The sequence below is a fragment of the Salvelinus alpinus genome, chromosome 22, assembly GCF_045679555.1.
Source record: "Salvelinus alpinus chromosome 22, SLU_Salpinus.1, whole genome shotgun sequence".
In the NCBI taxonomy this organism is placed as follows: Eukaryota; Metazoa; Chordata; class Actinopteri; order Salmoniformes; family Salmonidae; genus Salvelinus; species Salvelinus alpinus.
In genome coordinates this window covers 46,899,476-46,920,774 of record NC_092107.1, presented here as the reverse complement: position 1 = coordinate 46,920,774, position 21,299 = coordinate 46,899,476, and the positions used below count along the sequence as shown (strand labels likewise).

At 46.9% G+C, this 21,299-nt stretch overlaps 1 protein-coding gene across 1 annotated transcript in view; it reads right to left on the bottom strand.

Annotated features, from left to right (window-relative positions):
* LOC139549555 (rho guanine nucleotide exchange factor 26-like) overlaps positions 1-21,299 on the bottom strand; it is a 111,416-nt gene that overhangs the window by 75,274 nt on the left and 14,843 nt on the right. Inside the window, exons 5-6 of the mRNA XM_071360174.1 lie at positions 13,713-13,763; positions 12,609-12,769 (exon numbers count right to left, since the gene is read on the bottom strand). Of these exons, the coding sequence (XP_071216275.1) occupies positions 12,609-12,769; positions 13,713-13,763 (212 nt within the window). The remainder of the gene's footprint in view (positions 1-12,608; positions 12,770-13,712; positions 13,764-21,299) is intronic.

Below are 21,299 nucleotides of genomic sequence, written 5' to 3'. Positions count from 1 at the left end.
TCTTCCTACTAGGACACACCACCTCAGTGTTAACAGTGGTCTTCCTACTAGGACACACCGCCTCAGTGTTAACAGTGGTCTTCCTACTAGGACACACCGCCTCAGTGTTAACAGTGGTCTTCCTACTAGGACACACCGCCTCAGTGTTAACAGTGGTCTTCCTACTAGGACACACCACCTCAGTGTTAACAGTGGTCTTCCTACTAGGACACACCGCCTCAGTGTTAACAGTGGTCTTCCTACTAGGACACACCACCTCAGTGTTAACAGTGGTCTTCCTACTAGGACACACCGCCTCAGTGTTATCAGTGGTCTTCCTACTAGGACACACCACCTCAGTGTTAACAGTGGTCTTCCTACTAGGGCACACCACCTCAGTGTTAACAGTGGTCTTCCTACTAGGACACACCACCTCAGTGTTAACAGTGGTCTTCCTACTAGGACACACCACCTCAGTGTTAACAGTGGTCTTCCTACTAGGACACACCACCTCAGTGTTAACAGTGGTCTTCCTACTAGGACACACCACCTCAGTGTTAACAGTGGTCTTCCTACTAGGACACACCACCTCAGTGTTAACAGTGGTCTTCCTACTAGGACACACCACCTCAGTGTTAACAGTGGTCTTCCTACTAGGACACACCACCTCAGTGTTAACAGTGGTCTTCCTACTAGGACACACCACCTCAGTGTTAACAGTGGTCTTCCTACTAGGACACACCACCTCAGTGTTAACAGTGGTCTTCCTACTAGGACACACCGCCTCAGTGTTAACACTGGTCTTCCTACTAGGACACACCGCCTCAGTGTTAACAGTGGTCTTCCTACTAGGACACACCGCCTCAGTGTTAACAGTGGTCTTCCTACTAGAACACACCACCTCAGTGTTAACAGTGGTCTTCCTACTAGGACACACCACCTCAGTGTTAACAGTGGTCTTCCTACTAGGACACACCACCTCAGTGTTAACAGTGGTCTTCCTACTAGGACACACCACCTCAGTGTTAACAGTGGTCTTCCTACTAGGACACACCACCTCAGTGTTAACAGTGGTCTTCCTACTAGGACACACCACCTCAGTGTTAACAGTGGTCTTCCTACTAGGACACACCACCTCAGTGTTAACAGTGGTCTTCCTACTACTAGGACACACCGCCTCAGTGTTAACAGTGGTCTTCCTACTAGGGCACACCACCTCAGTGTTATCAGTGGTCTTCCTACTAGGACACACCGCCTCAGTGTTATCAGTGGTCTTCCTACTAGGGCACACCACCTCAGTGTTATCAGTGGTCTTCCTACTAGGACACACCACCTCAGTGTTAACAGTGGTCTTCCTACTAGGACACACCGCCTCAGTGTTAAGTGGTCTTCCTACTAGGACACACCACCTCAGTGTTAACAGTGGTCTTCCTACTAGGACACACCACCTCAGTGTTATCAGTGGTCTTCCTACTAGGGCACACCACCTCAGTGTTAACAGTGGTCACTAGGACACACCACCTCAGTGTTAACAGTGGTCTTCCTACTAGGGCACACCACCTCAGTGTTAAGTGGTCTTCCTACTAGGACACACCACCTCAGTGTTAACAGTGGTCTTCCTACTAGGACACACCACCTCAGTGTTAAGTGGTCTTCCTACTAGGACACACCACCTCAGTGTTAACAGTGGTCTTCCTACTAGGACACACCACCTCAGTGTTAACAGTGGTCTTCCTACTAGGACACACCACCTCAGTGTTAACAGTGGTCTTCCTACTAGGACACACCACCTCAGTGTTAACAGTGGTCTTCCTACTAGGACACACCGCCTCAGTGTTATCAGTGGTCTTCCTACTAGGACACACCACCTCAGTGTTATCAGTGGTCTTCCTACTAGGACACACCACCTCAGTGTTAACAGTGGTCTTCCTACTAGGACACACCACCTCAGTGTTAACAGTGGTCTTCCTACTAGGGCACACCACCTCAGTGTTAACACTGGTCTTCCTACTAGGACACACCACCTCAGTGTTAACAGTGGTCTTCCTACTAGGGCACACCACCTCAGTGTTAACAGTGGTCTTCCTACTAGGACACACCACCTCAGTGTTAACAGTGGTCTTCCTACTAGGGCACACCGCCTCAGTGTTATCAGTGGTCTTCCTACTAGGACACACCGCCTCAGTGTTATCAGTGGTCTTCCTACTAGGACACACCGCCTCAGTGTTATCAGTGGTCTTCCTACTAGGACACACCACCTCAGTGTTAACAGTGGTCTTCCTACTAGGACACACCACCTCAGTGTTAACAGTGGTCTTCCTACTAGGACACACCGCCTCAGTGTTAACAGTAGACTTCCTACTAGGACACACCACCTCAGTGTTAACAGTGGTCTTCCTATAGGGCACACCGCCTCAGTGTTAACAGTGGTCTTCCTACTAGGACACACCACCTCAGTGTTAAGTGGTCTTCCTACTAGGACACACCACCTCAGTGTTAACAGTAGTCTTCCTACTAGGACACACCACCTCAGTGTTAACAGTGGTCTTCCAACTAGGACACATCACCTCAGTGTTAACAGTGGTCTTCCTACTAGGACACACCACCTCAGTGTTATCAGTGGTCTTCCTACTAGGACACACCACCTCAGTGTTAACAGTGGTCTTCCTACTAGGACACACCGCCTCAGTGTTAACAGTGGTCTTCCTACTAGGACACACCACCTCAGTGTTAACAGTGGTCTTCCTACTAGGACACACCACCTCAGTGTTATCAGTGGTCTTCCTACTAGGACACACCGCCTCAGTGTTAACAGTGGTCTTCCTACTAGGACACACCACCTCAGTGTTAACAGTGGTCTTCCTACTAGGACACACCGCCTCAGTGTTAACAGTGGTCTTCCTACTAGGACACACCACCTCAGTGTTAACAGTGGTCTTCCTACTAGGGCACACCACCTCAGTGTTAACACTGGTCTTCCTACTAGGACACACCGCCTCAGTGTTAACAGTGGTCTTCCTACTAGGACACACCGCGTCAGTGTTAACAGTGGTCTTCCTACTAGGACACACCACCTCAGTGTTAACAGTGGTCTTCCTACTAGGGCACACCACCTCAGTGTTAACAGTGGTCTTCCTACTAGGACACACCGCTATCATATGGGGGAACTCCGGACAACACCGGCCAATCGGATAACGACAAACAACCGGCGTAGAAAACGTAAACATTCCACTCTGCGTTTTCCCCCAGTTTCTTACGTAGGCTGGCGACCTGCGTGATCAAGGAAGCCACTTCAAGCCTATAATCCTCAGCAAGTAAACTACCGCCGCATTGGACCTCTGAGTGGTCCGGATTGTCCAGAAACAAAGTGTAGTAGATACAGCTCCTACTGCGCTGTAACCGTTAGTTTACTTCTCCAGACAAAGAGGGCTCCATTACAAAACTCATCTGGTACCAACTTCGTTAGCTTGATGGCTAGCAGCTTAGTGACACGTGTCTGAGGGGTGAAGATGCTCGTGTCTGAGGGGTGAAGATGCTCGTGTCTGTGGGGTGAAGATGCTCGTGTCTGTGGGGTGAAGATGCTCGTGTCTGAGGGGTGAAGATGCTCGTGTCTGTGGGGTGAAGATGCACGTGTCTGAGGGGTGAAGATGCTCGTGTCTGTGGGGTGAAGATGCTCGTGTCTGTGGGGTGAAGATGCTCGTGTCTGAGGGGTGAAGATGCTCGTGTCTGAGGGGTGAAGATGCTCGTGTCCGAGGGGTGAAGATGCTCGTGTCCGAGGGGTGAAGATGCTCGTGTCCGAGGGGTGAAGATGCTCGTGTCTGAGGGGTGAAGATGCTCGTGTCTGTGGGGTGAAGATGCTCGTGTCTGTGGGGTGAAGATGCTCGTGTCTGAGGGGTGAAGATGCTCGTGTCTGTGGGGTGAAGATGCTCGTGTCTGTGGGGTGAAGATGCTCGTGTCTGTGGGGTGAAGATGCTCGTGTCTGTGGGGTGAAGATGCTCGTGTCTGAGGGGTGAAGATGCTCGTGTCTGTGGGGTGAAGATGCTCGTGTCTGTGGGGTGAAGATGCTCGTGTCTGAGGGGTGAAGATGCTCGTGTCTGAGGGGTGAAGATGCTCGTGTCTGAGGGGTGAAGATGCTCGTGTCTGAGGGGTGAAGATGCACGTGTCTGAGGGGTGAAGATGCTCGTGTCTGTGGGGTGAAGATGCTCGTGTCTGTGGGGTGAAGATGCTCGTGTCTGTGGGGTGAAGATGCTCGTGTCTGTGGGGTGAAGATGCTCGTGTCTGAGGGGTGAAGATGCTCGTGTCTGTGGGGTGAAGATGCTCGTGTCTGTGGGGTGAAGATGCTCGTGTCTGTGGGGTGAAGATGCTCGTGTCTGAGGGGTGAAGATGCTCGTGTCTGTGGGGTGAAGATGCTCGTGTCTGTGGGGTGAAGATGCTCGTGTCTGTGGGGTGAAGATGCTCGTGTCTGAGGGGTGAAGATGCTCGTGTCTGAGGGGTGAAGATGCTCGTGTCTGAGGGGTGAAGATGCTCGTGTCTGAGGGGTGAAGATGCTCGTGTCTGAGGGGTGAAGATGCTCGTGTCTGAGGGGTGAAGATGCTCGTGTCTGAGGGGTGAAGATGCTCGTGTCTGAGGGGTGAAGATGCTCGTGTCTGAGGGGTGAAGATGCTCGTGTCTGAGGTTTCCATAGGAATGAGGTGGGGAGGACTATGAAGCAGTACAGGCCTGAACAGAGAGAGGTTAGTATGAATAACTGACTGACACACAGCTGCCAGTATGAGCTAACCCAGGGGACCATGAACACACTGTTACAGAGGAACAGAGGGCTGTGTGTGTTTATGAGAGAGAGGGGGGAGTCATGTAGAGAGGGGGGGTCATGTAGAGAGGGGGGGTCATGTAGAGAGGGGGGGTCATGTAGAGAGGGGGGGTCATGTAGAGAGAGAGCGGGGGGAGAGTCATGTAGAGAGGGGGGGTCATGTAGAGAGAGGGGGGGTCATGTAGAGAGAGAGAGGGGGGAGAGTCATGCAAAGAGAGATGGAGGAGCCATGCAAAGAGAGAGGGAGAGTCATGCAGAGAGAGAGGGAAGAGCCATGCAAAGAGAGAGGGAGGAGCCATGCAGAGAGAGAGGGAGAGTCATGCAGAGAGAGAGCGGGGGGAGGAACCATGCAGAGAGAGAGGGAGGAGTCACGCGCAGAGAGAGGGAGGAGTCACGGGCAGAGAACGGGAGGAGTCACGGGCAGAGAGCGGGGGGAGTCATGCAGAGAGAAAGGGAGGAGCTATGTAGAGAGGGAGGGGTCATGCAGAGAGAAAGGGAGGAGCTATGTAGAGAGGGAGGGGTCATGTAGCGAGAAAGGGAGAAGCCATGTAGAGGGAGGAGTCATGCAGAGAGAAAAGGAGGAGCCATGTAGAGAGAGGGAGGAGTCATGCAGAGAGAAAGGGAGGAGCTATGTAGAGAGGGAGGGGTCATGTAGCGAGAAAGGGAGAAGCCATGTAGAGGGAGGAGTCATGCAGAGAGAAAAGGAGGAGCCATGTAGAGAGAGGGAGGAGTCATGCAGAGAGAAAGGGAGGAGCTATGTAGAGAGGGAGGGGTCATGTAGCGAGAAAGGGAGAAGCCATGTAGAGAGAGGGAGGAGTCATGCAGAGAGTGTCCACTGGGAGGTAGGTGGGGGCGGTACATCTTGTTGAAAACACAAACTCTTTTACAAGAGCACTGCTCTGTGAAGCACAACACGTATGACTGACCTGACTCCTGCTGAGTCCGTATCACTGTAAATACTGCACGGCCCAACGCAGATGTCACATTGACCAAGCGCCCAGATGCACAATGCACTTCTCCCCACAGAATGAGCGCTCTCTCCTGCCAATATGTGCACATTCACTGTTTCATCACTTCATTGTGTGAATTGTTTTGTGTTTGATTGTTAGTGTCTCACATATTGTACATTTACCGTTAATTCCTATAATTTCTAATCTACAATGTTTGTTACTTTGGTTACGATCATTTCTCTTAATGCCTTTCATATTAGTACTCCAGTCTTCATTTTCGGGAACGGATACATAATTTGCAGAGCACAAAACATATGCTACATTTGTGAGAAACTAGTTTTGGTTTAATTCATTCCATTTTATGAGTTTTGTCAATCTAGTCCATGTCTTTTTGTTTGGAGCGCTCCTGTCAATGTTGAGTAAGGATGCGCACGCATAGAAGTAGACCTACTGTCTACCTGGCCTGATTTACACAGAGAAGTAGTCCTATTGACTACCTGGCCTGATTTACACAGAGAAGTAGTCCTATTGGCTACCTGGCCTGATTTACACATAGAAGTAGTCCTATTGGCTACCTGGCCTGATTTAAACATAGAAGTAGACCTATTGACTACCTGGCCTGATTTACACATAGAAGTAGTCCTATAGTCAACCTGGCCTGAATTACACATAGAAGTAGTCCTATTGACTACCTGGCCTGATTTACAGATAGAAGTAGTCCTATAGTCAACCTGGCCTGATTTACACATAGAAGTAGTCCTATAGTCAACCTGGCCTGATTTACACATAGAAGTAGTCCTATAGTCAACCTGGCCTGATTTACACATAGAAGTAGACATATTGACTACCTGGCCTGATTTACACATAGAAGTAGGCCTATTGGCTACCTGGCCTGATTTACAGATAGAAGTAGGCCTATTGGCTACCTGGCCTGATTTACAGATAGAAGTAGTCCTATAGTCAACCTGGCCTGATTTACACATAGAAGTAGTCCTATAGTCAACCTGGCCTGATTTACACATAGAAGTAGGTCTATTGACTACCTGGACTGATTTACACATAGAAGTAGACCTATTGACTACCTGGCCTGACTTACACATTAAAGTAGCCCTATTGGCTACCTGGCCTGAATTACACATTAAAGTAGGCCTATTGGCTACCTGGCCTGATTTACACATTGAAGTAGGCCTATTGGCTACCTGGCCTGATTTACACATATACGTAGTCCTACTGGCTACCTGGCCTGATTTACACACATAGAAGTAGTCCTATTGACTACCTGGCCTGATGTACACATAGAAGTAGTCATATTGACTACCTGGCCTGATTTACACATAGAAGTAGTCCTATTGACTACCTGACCTGATTTACACATAGAAGTAGTCCTGTTGACTACCTGGCCTGATTTACACATATAAATTGTCCTACTGTCTACCTGGCCTGATGTACATATATAGAAGTTGTCCTACTGGCTACCTGGCCTGATTTACACATATATAAGTTGTCCAACTGGCTACCTGGCCTGGTTTACACATAGAAGTAGTCCTATTGACTACCTGGCCTGATTTACACATATATAAGTTGTCCTACTGGCTACCTGGCCTGATTTACACATATATAAATTGTCCTACTGGCTACCTGGCCTGATTTACACATATAGAAGTTGTCCAACTGGCTACCTGGCCTGATTTACACATATAGAAGTTGTCCTACTGGCTACCTGGCCTGATTTACACATATATAAGTTGTCCAACTGGCTACCTGGCCTGATTAACACATATATAAGTTGTCCTACTGGCTACCTGGCCTGATTTACACATATATAAGTTGTCCAACTGGCAACCTGGCCTGATTTACACATATAGAAGTTGTCCTACTGGCTACCCGGCCTGATTTACACATATATAAGTTGTCCAACTGGCTACCTGGCCTGATTTACACATAGAAGTAGTCCTATTGACTACCTGGCCTGATGTACACATAGAAGTAGTCATATTGACTACCTGGCCTGATTTACACATAGAAGTAGTCCTATTGACTACCTGACCTGATTTACACATAGAAGTAGTCCTGTTGACTACCTGGCCTGATTTACACATATAAATTGTCCTACTGTCTACCTGGCCTGATGTACATATATAGAAGTTGTCCTACTGGCTACCTGGCCTGATTTACACATATATAAGTTGTCCAACTGGCTACCTGGCCTGGTTTACACATAGAAGTAGTCCTATTGACTACCTGGCCTGATTTACACATATATAAGTTGTCCTACTGGCTACCTGGCCTGATTTACACATATATAAATTGTCCTACTGGCTACCTGGCCTGATTTACACATATAGAAGTTGTCCAACTGGCTACCTGGCCTGATTTACACGTATAGAAGTTGTCCTACTGGCTACCTGGCCTGATTTACACATATATAAGTTGTCCAACTGGCTACCTGGCCTGATTAACACATATATAAGTTGTCCTACTGGCTACCTGGCCTGATTTACACATATATAAGTTGTCCAACTGGCAACCTGGCCTGATTTACACATATAGAAGTTGTCCTACTGGCTACCTGGCCTGATTTACACATATATAAGTTGTCCAACTGGCTACCTGGCCTGATTTACACATAGAAGTAGTCCTATTGACTACCTGGCCTGATTTACACATATATAAATTGTCCTACTGGCTACCTGGCCTGATTTACACATATAGACGTTGTCCAACTGGCTACCTGGCCTGATTTACACATATAGAAGTTGTCCTACTGGCTACCTGGCCTGATTTACACATATATAAGTTGTCCAACTGGCTACCTGGCCTGATTAACACATATATAAGTTGTCCTACTGGCTACCTGGCCTGATTTACACATATATAAGTTGTCCAACTGGCTACCTGGCCTGATTTACACATATATAAGTTGTCCAACTGGCTACCTGGCCTGATTTACACATAGAAGTAGTCCTATTGACTACCTGGCCTGATTTACACATATAGAAGTTGTCCTACTGGCTGCCTGGCCTGATTTACACATATAGAAGTTGTCCTACTGACTACCTGGCCTGATTTACACATATAGAAGTTGTCCTACTGGCTACCTGGCCTGATTTACACATATATAAGTTGTCCTACTGGCTACCTGGCCTGATTTACACATATATAAGTTGTCCAACTGGCTACCTGGCCTAATTTACACATATATAAGTTGTCCTACTGGCTACCTGGCCTGATTTACACATATAGAAGTTGTCCAACTGGCTACCTGGCCTGATTTACAGATAGAAGTAGTCCTATAGTCAACCTGGCCTGATTTACACATAGAAGTAGTCCTATAGTCAACCTGGCCTGATTTACACATAGAAGTAGAGGTCTATTGACTACCTGGCCTGATTTACAGATAGAAGTAGGCCTATTGGCTACCTGGCCTGATTTACAGATAGAAGTAGGCCTATTGGCTACCTGGCCTGATTTACAGATAGAAGTAGTCCTATAGTCAACCTGGCCTGATTTACAGATAGAAGTAGGCCTATTGGCTACCTGGCCTGATTTACAGATAGAAGTAGTCCTATAGTCAACCTGGCCTGATTTACACATAGAAGTATAGGTCTATTGACTACCAAGCCTGATTTACACATAGAAGTAGGCCTATTGGCTACCTGGCCTGATTTACAGATAGAAGTAGGCCTATTGGCTACCTGGCCTGATTTACAGATAGAAGTAGTCCTATAGTCAACCTGGCCTGATTTACACATAGAAGTAGTCCTATAGTCAACCTGGCCTGATTTACACATAGAAGTAGGTCTATTGACTACCTGGCCTGATTTACACATAGAAGTAGGCCTATTGACTACCTGGCCTGACTTACACATTAAAGTAGCCCTATTGGCTACCTGTTCTGAATTACACATTAAAGTAGCCCTATTGGCTACCTGGCCTGAATTACACATAGAAGTAGGCCTATTGGCTACCTGGCCTGATTTACACATTGAAGTAGGCCTATTGGCTACCTGGCCTGATTTACACATAGAAGTAGTCCTACTGGCTACCTGGCCTGATTTACACACATAGAAGTAGTCCTATTGACTACCTGGCCTGATGTACACATAGAAGTAGTCCTATTGACTACCTGGCCTGATTTACACATAGAAGTAGTCATATTGACTACCTGGCCTGATTTACACATAGAAGTAGTCGTATTGACTACCTGACCTGATTTACACATAGAAGTAGTCCTGTTGACTACCTGGCCTGATTTACACATATAAATTGTCCTACTGTCTACCTGGCCTGATGTACACATATAGAAGTTGTCCTACTGGCTACCTGGCCTGATTTACACATATATAAGTTGTCCAACTGGCTACCTGGCCTGGTTTACACATAGAAGTATTCCTATTGACTACCTGGCCTGATTTACACATATAGAAGTTGTCCTACTGGATACCTGGCCTAATTTACACATATAGAAGTTGTCCTACTGACTACCTGGCCTGATTTACACATATAGAAGTTGTCCTACTGGCTACCTGGCCTGATTTACACATATATAAGTTGTCCTACTGGCTACCTGGCCTGATTTACACATATATAAGTTGTCCTACTGGCTACCTGGCCCGATTTACACATATATAAGTTGTCCAACTGGCTACCTGGCCTAATTTACACATATATAAGTTGTCCTACTGGCTACCTGGCCTGATTTACACATATAGAAGTTGTCCTACTGGCTACCTGGCCTGATTTACACATATAGAAGTGGTCCTACTGGCTACCTGGCCTGATTCACACATATAGAAGTTGTCCTACTGGCTACCTGGCCTGATTCACACATATAGAAGTTGTCCTACTGGCGACCTGGCCTGAGTTACACATATAACTTGTCCTACTGGCTACCTGGCCTGATTTACACATATATAAGTTGTCCAACTGGCTACCTGGCCTGATTTACACATATAGAACTTGTCCTACTGGCTACCTGGCCTGATTTACACATATAACTTGTCCTACTGGCTACCTGGCCTGATTTACACATATATAAGTTGTCCAACTGGCTACCTGGCCTGAATTACACATATAGAAGTTGTCTTACTGGCTACCTGGCCTGAATTACACATATATAAGTTGGCCTACTGGCTACCTGGCCTGATTTACACATATAAAACTTGTCTTACTGGCTACCTGGCCTGATTTACACATATAGAAGTTATCCAACTGGCTACCTGGCCTGATTTACACATAGAAGTAGTCCTATTGACTACCTGGCCTGATTTACACATATATAAGTTGTCCTACTGGCTACCTGGCCTGATCTACACATATAGAAGTTGTCCTACTTGCTACCTGGCCTGATTTACACATATAGAAGTTGTCCTACTGGCTACCTGGCCTGATTTACACATATAGAAGAGGAACAGGAGCTCCACAATACTATAGAGATAATATTCTATAAAGAGGAACAGGAGCTCCACAATACTTTAGAGATAATATTCTATAAAGAGGAACAGGAGCTCCACAATACTTTAGAGATAATATTCTATAAAGAGGAACAGGAGCTCCACAATACTTTAGAGATAATATTCTATAAAGAGGAACAGGAGCTCCACAATACTTTAGAGATAATATTCTATAAAGAGGAACAGGAGCTCCACAATACTTTAGAGATAATATTCTATAAAGAGGAACAGGAGCTCCACAATACTTTAGAGATAATATTCTATAAAGAGGAACAGGAGCTCCACAATACTTTAGAGATAATATTCTATAAAGAGGAACAGGAGCTCCACAATACTTTAGAGATAATATTCTACAAGAGGAACAGGAGCTCCACAATACTTTAGAGATACTATTCTATAAAGAGGAACAGGAGCTCAAGCAGTAGAACATTTGAGGTGCCGGTACTCAGCTCCGTTGAGCTCCTGCCAAAGTCAAGCACTGCTTCTTATCCCTTGTGCAAATAGCCTACAGCTGTGTCTGTCCCGAGCTCACTGGGGAGGGAAACTGAGGGCCCAGAATATTTTATACAATGTTGCAAGTTTGCTAGTGCAAGCTTCAGGCCAGACACAAATTAATAGTGGATACAATGTTTCAAAGGGCTTCAGGCCAGACACAAGTTAATAGTTGATACAATGTTTCAAGTTCGTTGCAGACAGGCCATGTGTAGCCAATGTGATTTATAGGATATTTATATTTATCAGGATATTTTCTACCTGCAATGTTTTTATTTGTTGGCTTTATGTAGGCTATTTTTACATAGTTGCCAATGGCAACAGAAGTTACCTTTTAAGTTATTTTTATTTAGATTTCGATATAATTTTGATTGACCACATGACAATGATATTATAATAAATTAAATGAAACTGTTTCACAAATATTTGCATATGAAAACCATAACTGACAAGTAGATCGGTAGAAATGGTCAAATAAATTGACATTCCACATGAGAAAGTTTGCCGAATCATCATGCAGCTTATTACCGCCAACTTCAGGAGAGTAACGGCAGAATCTGTGAAAGCCAGCAGGAGAGGGAAGAGGATGGTCCGGACAGGTTAAGTTTTTTTTCCTTCTGGTTATCTTGATCTCTGGCTCCCTCTTGAGTCATTTGTCTTATTATATTAAACCGTAAGCTTAAAGCATCAGACAAGCTCAATACATATATAGTTGATTTGATTAAAACACATAGTGTGTGTGTCTATATATGGAAAAATACATGTTTAAGAACAAACGACTTTCGGGTTGACCAAGATGTTTTTTGTCGGGGACAGCCCAAGTTCTCACACTGACCTCATACACCACAAGAACATCAACTACAATACCCACAATCCCCCTTGCTCTAGCTAAGGCAAGCACACACACACACACACAGGACCTACTTCTTGCTGGCCTCACACACGTCTGTGATGTTGGAGAAGAGGTGGTGGTGCTCGGTCTTGGTCATGGTGTCACTGAGCTCGGCTGAGTTCTGAAACATCCGGATCAGAACCTCCAGACTGTGGAGGTAGGAGTGTTCTGACGATATCAACTCAAATATGGCCTGATAGAGAAAGAGAGAGCGGGAGAGTAATCAGTAACGCAACTTTAAAAAAAAAAAACGTTAAGTTACAAACTCTTAGACACATCCAGTAGAGAGAGAGAGAGACGTCCAACAAAATGTCACGTGTGTATCCTTAGAATTTATATTCTCTCCAATAACCTCCATAACAAATCAGAACATGTAGACTTCCCACAGCAGGTTATGACTCAATATAAATGAAGTGGGTGTAAATGAAATTCATTGATGTACCTAACATCTGTGTGCTGTATTTAATATCTCTGGCATGGCATTGGGCAATAACGTGTGTGTGAGGTACAGGCTACAAGATGTCATAGCAGGCAAACATTCAAGACAGAACTCAAATAAAACTTCCAATTTAAAATTGGCCATATGTTAGTAAGGGGAAGACTGGTATGTTACGCCTCTGTACATATCATCAAAACTGTACTTTGCTACATCTCTGTCCTCTATAGACATGTATCTGCTTGGACAGCCTTGCTATGAATTCATCTGTCCCTGACATATAAACTGGTTTATTTTGTCTACGGTCCATATTTTCTAGCCCTCCCCTTTAAGAAGGGTTTATTATTGCTATGGTCCATATTTTCTAGCCCTCCCCTTTAAGAAGGGTTTATTATTGCTATGGTCCATATTTTCTAGCCCTCCCCTTTAAGAAGGGTTTATTATTGCTATGGAGGTTACAGGAAGAGGAGTTCAAGCACCGTATATTATATTTCCCAGGGTGCTACAGTAAGTGACTTTTCTGTGTGTGTGTGTGTGTACACATGTCTAACCCTCTGGAGGCAGTCTGCTTTATCCTTTGTAGGAACTGTCCATGTTTGAAGGGAAAGGGTCACACACACACACACACACACACACACACACACACACACACACACACACACACACACACACACACACACAGACAGAATAAGGCTGTTACCTCTTGTCTTTTCCGCTCCTCCTGGCTGAGCGTGATTCCACTCTTCTTTACCTGCAGTAGAAACACGGTTTAGAACATAGGTCTCAGTAACAGCATGAGGAAGAACATGTCATCTCGAACAACACAAGTCTAATGGCTACATGCCACCACTTAGACATAACCAGGTACATGCTGTACCTTAAGTAATGAAAGGAATTGTTTGAGGTGAGGTAGACCTCTGTGTCCGTCAAGGTTGTCTCTATCTGTATCCATCACAGGTAGTACCAACTCTCAGACCTAGGGGATCTGCTTTTAGAGAAATGGAAGCTACAGCCTCACTCTCAGACCTAGGGGCCCGCTTTTAGAGAAATGAAAGCTACAGCCTCACTCTCAGACCTAGGGGATCTGCTTTTAGAGAAATGGAAGCTACAGCCTCACTCTCAGACCTAGGGGATCTGCGTTTAGAGAAATGAAAGCTACAGCCTCACTCTCAGACCTAGGGGATCTGCTTTTAGAGAAATGAAAGCTACAGCCTCACTCTCAGACCTAGGGGATCTGCTTTTAGAGAAATGAAAGCTACAGCCTCACTCTCAGACCTAGGGGATCTGCGTTTAGAGAAATGAAAGCTACAGCCTCACTCTCAGACCTAGGGGATCTGCTTTTAGAGAAATGAAAGCTACAGCCTCACTCTCAGACCTAGGGGATCTGCTTTTAGAGAAATGAAAGCTACAGCCTCACTCTCAGACCTAGGGGATCTGCGTTTAGAGAAATGAAAGCTACAGCCTCACTCTCAGACCTAGGGGCCCGCTTTTAGAGAAATGAAAGCTACAGCCTCACTCTCAGACCTAGGGGATCTGCTTTTAGAGAAATGAAAGCTACAGCCTCACTCTCAGACCTAGGGGATCTGCGTTTAGAGAAATGAAAGCTACAGCCTCACTCTCAGACCTAGGGATCTGCTTTTAGAGAAATGAAAGCTACAGCCTCACTCTCAGACCTAGGGATCTGCTTTTAGAGAAATGAAAGCTACAGCCTCACTCTCAGACCTAGGGGATCTGCGTTTAGAGAAATGAAAGCTACAGCCTCACTCTCAGACCTAGGGGATCTGCTTTTAGAGAAATGAAAGCTACAGCCTCACTCTCAGACCTAGGGGATCTGCTTTTAGAGAAATGAAAGCTACAGCCTCACTCTCAGACCTAGGGGATCTGCGTTTAGAGAAATGAAAGCTACAGCCTCACTCTCAGACCTAGGGGAACTGCGTTTAGAGAAATGAAAGCTACAGCCTCACTCTCAGACCTAGGGGAACTGCGTTTAGAGAAATGAAAGCTACAGCCTCACTCTCAGACCTAGGGGCTCTGCTTTTAGAGAAATGAAAGCTACAGCCTCACTCTCAGACCTAGGGATCTGCTTTTAGAGAAATGAAAGCTACTGTGTGATCAGCCTCACTCTCAGACCTAGGGGCTCTGCTTTTAGAGAAATGAAAGCTACTGTGTGATCAGCCTCACTCTCAGACCTAGGGGCTCTGCTTTTAGAGAAATGAAAGCTACTGTGTGATCAGCCTCACTCTCAGACCTAGGGGCTCTGCTTTTAGAGAAATGAAAGCTACAGCCTCACTCTCAGACCTAGGGATCTGCTTTTAGAGAAATGAAAGCTACTGTGTGATCAGCCTCACTCTCAGACCTAGGGGCTCTGCTTTTAGAGAAATGAAAGCTACTGTGTGATCAGCCTCACTCTCAGACCTAGGGGCTCTGCTTTTAGAGAAATGAAAGCTACTGTGTGATCAGCCTCACTCTCAGACCTAGGGGATCTGCTTTTAGAGAAATGAAAGCTACTGTGTGATCAGCCTCACTCTCAGACCTAGGGGCTCTGCTTTTAGAGAAATGAAAGCTACAGCCTCACTCTCAGACCTAGGGGAACTGCGTTTAGAGAAATGAAAGCTACAGCCTCACTCTCAGACCTAGGGGATCTGCTTTTAGAGAAATGAAAGCTACAGCCTCACTCTCAGACCTAGGGATCTGCTTTTAGAGAAATGAAAGCTACAGCCTCACTCTCAGACCTAGGGATCTGCTTTTAGAGAAATGAAAGCTACTGTGTGATCAGCCTCACTCTCAGACCTAGGGGCTCTGCTTTTAGAGAAATGAAAGCTACTGTGTGATCAGCCTCACTCTCAGACCTAGGGGCCCGCTTTTAGAGAAATGAAAGCTACTGTGTGATCAGCCTCACTCTCAGACCTAGGGCCCCGCTGTGGCGGCACACACACATTATGTCTGTCAGTGAAAGGAGCAAGACAGTCACACAATGTTCATGAGTCCACGAACTGTAACAAAGGGAGTAGTTATCATACCAGACCTGTAGGAGCTGAATAAAGACCCCAGACTTATAAGAGCTGACTAAAGACCTGTAGGAGCTGACTAAAGACCTGTAGGAGCTGAATAAAGACCTGTAGGAGCTGAATAAAGACCTGTAGGAGCTGAATAAAGACCTGTAGGAGCTGAATAAAGACCTGTAGGAGCTGAATAAAGACCTGTAGGAGCTGAATAAAGACCTGTGGGAGCTGAATAAAGACCTGTGGGAGCTGAATAAAGACCTGTAGGAGCTGAATAAAGACCTGTGGGAGCTGAATAAAGACCTGTGGGAGCTGAATAAAGACCTGTAGGAGCTGACTAAAGACCTGTAGGAGCTGAATAAAGACCTGTAGAAGCTGAATAAAGACCTGTAGGAGCTGAATAAAGACCAGAAAGAGCTGAATAAAGACCTGTAGGAGCTGACTAAAGACCTGTAGGAGCTGAATAAAGACCTGTCAGAGCTGAAGAAAGACCCCAGACTTATAAGAGCTGAAGTAAGACCCCAGACTTATAAGAGCTGAAGTAAGACCCCAGACTTATAAGAGCTGAAGTAAGACCCCAGACTTATAAGAGCTGAAGTAAGACCCCAGACTTATAAGAGCTGAAGTAAGACCCCAGACTTATAAGAGCTGAAGTAAGACCCCCGACTTATAAGAGCTGAAGTAAGACCCCAGTCTAAGTTTAGAGAGAGAAAGGTTCTCATTGGGGAAGTCTGGGAGTGTGCACAGGATAGCTTAGGTGTACGTGTGCACGTTTGTGTGTGACCCTAAGCATGATGCGTGTGTGTGCATGCTCGCCGGGTTGAGTGGATCCTGAGAAAGTTCCCTAGACTCTTGGAATGCCCAGCGGAAGTGACCGTGACCTCCCTCGCTGACGGGATCAAGACGCAGCTGTGCTTTATAAATCGGGAGAGCATTCAACCATCACTTGTAGCAGTTGGACTCAACACGAAAGAGGACAGAGAAAGGTATGCAGGGAGAAATTGGCATACCAATTGCAACATCATTATTCTGACAAACAGTGCAGAACCCTGCCCAGTATCTTGGTCATAAGTGTAATGTTGTTGGCGAGGGGGGGGGACGACGACGACGACAAGTTGAGGAGCTTGTCCATCCACCACGCTTGATGTGATTGACGTTTCCCCTCTGCCTGTGGTCATGAAGCTAGAAGCTGGGAGGAAGGTGACCCTAGCAAAGATTCAACATCTGCTTGCCAATGTGCCTCTCCTTCCTCAGAAGGTTCTGAGGGAAATTATTAACAAACCTGTTCAAGTGGTGAGAAAGTGTCTATGCTTAAACACACCACACGTGATGTTGTCTTCCTGAGCCGAAGAGAGGGGGATTTAGGTGTCCAGAATGTTGAGTGGATTTACACTGCTACCAGACTGACTCACCTGTTGAACATGCTCAACAGTGACAATGTGACAGTCAGGGAGTTAGATAGAGCCTCCCTTCTTCTGGACCTACGAAGGAGGAAGGTTACACTGGCCAGGGACACTGAGGATACCTTCCTGAGCTTCAGGAGGAAGGCCAATGGAAAATTATAGACATTCGTGCTACGGGCTTTGGAGTCTGGTCAGATTGGCCGGACCTCAACAACCTGTGCATCCGGACTGGAGTAGAGCTCAGGTGGACACGGACAGACAGGTAAACTGAGTACGTGACTGGAGTAGAGCTCAGGTGAACATGGACTGACAGGTAAACTGAGTACGTGACTGGAGTAGAGCTCAGGTGGACACGGACTGACAGGTAAACTGAGTACGTGACTGGAGTAGAGCTCAGGTGAACATGGACTGACAGGTAAACTGAGTACGTGACTGGAGTAGAGCTCAGGTGAACATGGACTGACAGGTAAACTGAGTACGTGACTGGAGTAGAGCTCAGGTGGACACGGACTGACAGGTAAACTGAGTACGTGACTGGAGTAGAGCTCAGGTGAACATGGACTGACAGGTAAACTGAGTACGTGACTGGAGTAGAGCTCAGGTGAACATGGACTGACAGGTAAACTGAGTACGTGACTGGAGTGGAGCTCAGGTGAACATGGATTGACAGGTAAACTGAGTACGTGACTGGAGTAGAGCTCAGGTGAACATGGACTGACAGGTAAACTGAGTACGTGACTGGAGTGGAGCTCAGGTGAACATGGACTGACAGGTAAACTGAGTACGTGACTGGAGTAGAGCTCAGGTGGACCTGGACTGACAGGTAAACTGAGTACGTGACTGGAGTAGAGCTCAGGTGAACATGGACTGACAGGTAAACTGAGTACGTGACTGGAGTAGAGCTCAGGTGGACACGGACTGACAGGTAAACTGAGTACGTGACTGGAGTAGAGCTCAGGTGGACACGGACTGACAGGTAAACTGAGTACGTGACTGGAGTGAAGCTCAGGTGGACACGGACTGACAGGTAAACTGAGTACGTGACTGGAGTAGAGCTCAGGTGGACACGGACTGACAGGTAAACTGAGTACGTGACTGGAGTGGAGCTCAGGTGGACACGGACTGACAGGTAAACTGAGTACGTGACTGGAGTGGAGCTCAGGTGAACATGGACTGACAGGTAAACTGAGTACGTGACTGGAGTAGAGCTCAGGTGGACACGGACTGACAGGTAAACTGAGTACGTGACTGGAGTGGAGCTCAGGTGGACACGGACTGACAGGTAAACTGAGCCAGTGACTGGAGTAGAGCTCAGGTGAACACGGACTGACAGGTAAACTGAGTACGTGACTGGAGTGGAGCTCAGGTGAACACGGACTGACAGGTAAACTGAGTACGTGACTGGAGTGGAGCTCAGGTGAACACGGACTGACAGGTAAACTGAGTACGTGACTGGAGTGGAGCTCAGGTGGACACGGACTGACAGGTAAACTGAGTACGTGACTGGAGTGGAGCTCAGGTGAACACGGACTGACAGGTAAACTGAGTACGTGACTGGAGTGGAGCTCAGGTGGACACGGACTGACAGGTAAACTGAGTACGTGACTGGAGTGGAGCTCAGGTGAACACGGACTGACAGGTAAACTGAGTACGTGACTGGAGTGGAGCTCAGGTGAACACGGACTGACAGGTAAACTGAGTACGTGACTGGAGTGGAGCTCAGGTGAACACGGACTGACAGGTAAACTGAGTACGTGACTGGAGTGGAGCTCAGGTGGACACGGACTGACAGGTAAACTGAGTACGTGACTGGAGTGGAGCTCAGGTGAACACGGACTGACAGGTAAACTGAGTACGTGACTGGAGTGGAGCTCAGGTGAACACGGACTGACAGGTAAACTGAGTACGTGACTGGAGTGGAGCTCAGGTGAACACGGACTGACAGGTAAACTGAGTACGTGACTGGAGTGGAGCTCAGGTGAACACGGACTGACAGGTAAACTGAGTACGTGACTGGAGTGGAGCTCAGGTGGACACGGACTGACAGGTAAACTGAGTACGTGACTGGAGTGGAGCTCAGGTGAACACGGACTGACAGGTAAACTGAGTACGTGACTGGAGTGGAGCTCAGGTGAACACGGACTGACAGGTAAACTGAGTACGTGACTGGAGTGGAGCTCAGGTGAACACGGACTGACAGGTAAACTGAGTACGTGACTGGAGTGGAGCTCAGGTGGACACGGACTGACAGGTAAACTGAGTACGTGACTGGAGTGGAGCTCAGGTGAACACGGACTGACAGGTAAACTGAGTACGTGACTGGAGTGGAGCTCAGGTGAACACGGACTGACAGGTAAACTGAGTACGTGACTGGAGTGGAGCTCAGGTGAACACGGACTGACAGGTAAACTGAGTACGTGACTGGAGTGGAGCTCAGGTGAACACGGACTGACAGGTAAACTGAGTACGTGACTGGAGTGGAGCTCAGGTGGACACGGACTGACAGGTAAACTGAGTACGTGACTGGAGTGGAGCTCAGGTGGACACGGACTGACAGGTAAACTGAGTACGTGACTGGAGTGGAGCTCAGGTGAACATGGACTGACAGGTAAACTGAGTCAGTAACTGGAGTAGAGCTCAGGTGGACACGGACTGACAGGTAAACTGAGTACGTGACTGGAGTGGAGCTCAGGTGGACACGGACTGACAGGTAAACTGAGTACGTGACTGGAGTGGAGCTCAGGTGAACATGGACTGACAGGTAAACTGAGTACGTGACTGGAGTGGAGCTCAGGTGAACATGGACTGACAGGTAAACTGAGTCAGTAACTGGAGTGGAGCTCAGGTGAACATGGACTGACAGGTAAACTGAGTCAGTAACTGCCTCGGATGCAGTTGTGTTCAGATCTCAGTGTTGTTGTGGAGGTTTCTGTCACCATGATGAAACATCTCATCCTACATCCAGGACTCCTTGGTATCAGACGGACGTGTGTGACCATGCATGGTTGTGTGTGTGTTTGTTTAGAATAAAACAGCGTGTCCTTCTCATGTTTCACCCACTATAAAACAGGAGCTACCTGGAGTACTTCCTGTTAATACCTAACCAGGTCACCCCCCCCCCACACACACACACCCCTCAGCCTGCTGAGGTTAACTCCCATCTCTCTGCTCCTTAGTCCCAGCCATGAAGATATTTACCACGGAGACCTTTGAAATTAAGATATTTACAAAGGAGACCTTTGCCACCAGAGACCTTTTTCCACCAGAGACCTTTTCCACCAGAGACCTTTTCCACCAGAGACCTTTTCCACCAGAGACCTTTGCCACCAGAGACCTTTTTCCACCAGAGACCTTTTTCCACCAGAGACCTTTTTCCACCAGAGACCTTTGCCACCAGAGACCTTTTTCCACCAGAGACCTTTGCCACCAGAGACCTTTTTCCACCAGAGACCTTTTTCCACCAGAGACCTTTTTCCACCAGAGACCTTTTTCCACCAGAGACCTTTTTCCACCAGAGACCTTTTTCCACCAGAGACCTTTTTCCACCAGAGACCTTTGCCACCAGAGACCTTTTTCCACCAGAGACCTTTTCCACCAGAGACCTTTTTCCACCAGAGACCTTTTTCCACCAGAGACCTTTTTCCACCAGAGACTAGGGTTGACACTATACCAGCATGGTGATACTACCATACCTGATTTTCCATGGAAAAAAAGAAAAACACAAAGCGGGTCTAAATCTTTGGTTGTTTAAAACCTGCTGTATGTAACAGTGTGATACAGTTTAGGAAAACAAACATGTTTCTGGGTGACAACAGCAGGCTGTTTGTTTGTAACATCAGGACTGTTTTCCTCAGGAAATCTGCGTCATGTTTCGTCCTTGTC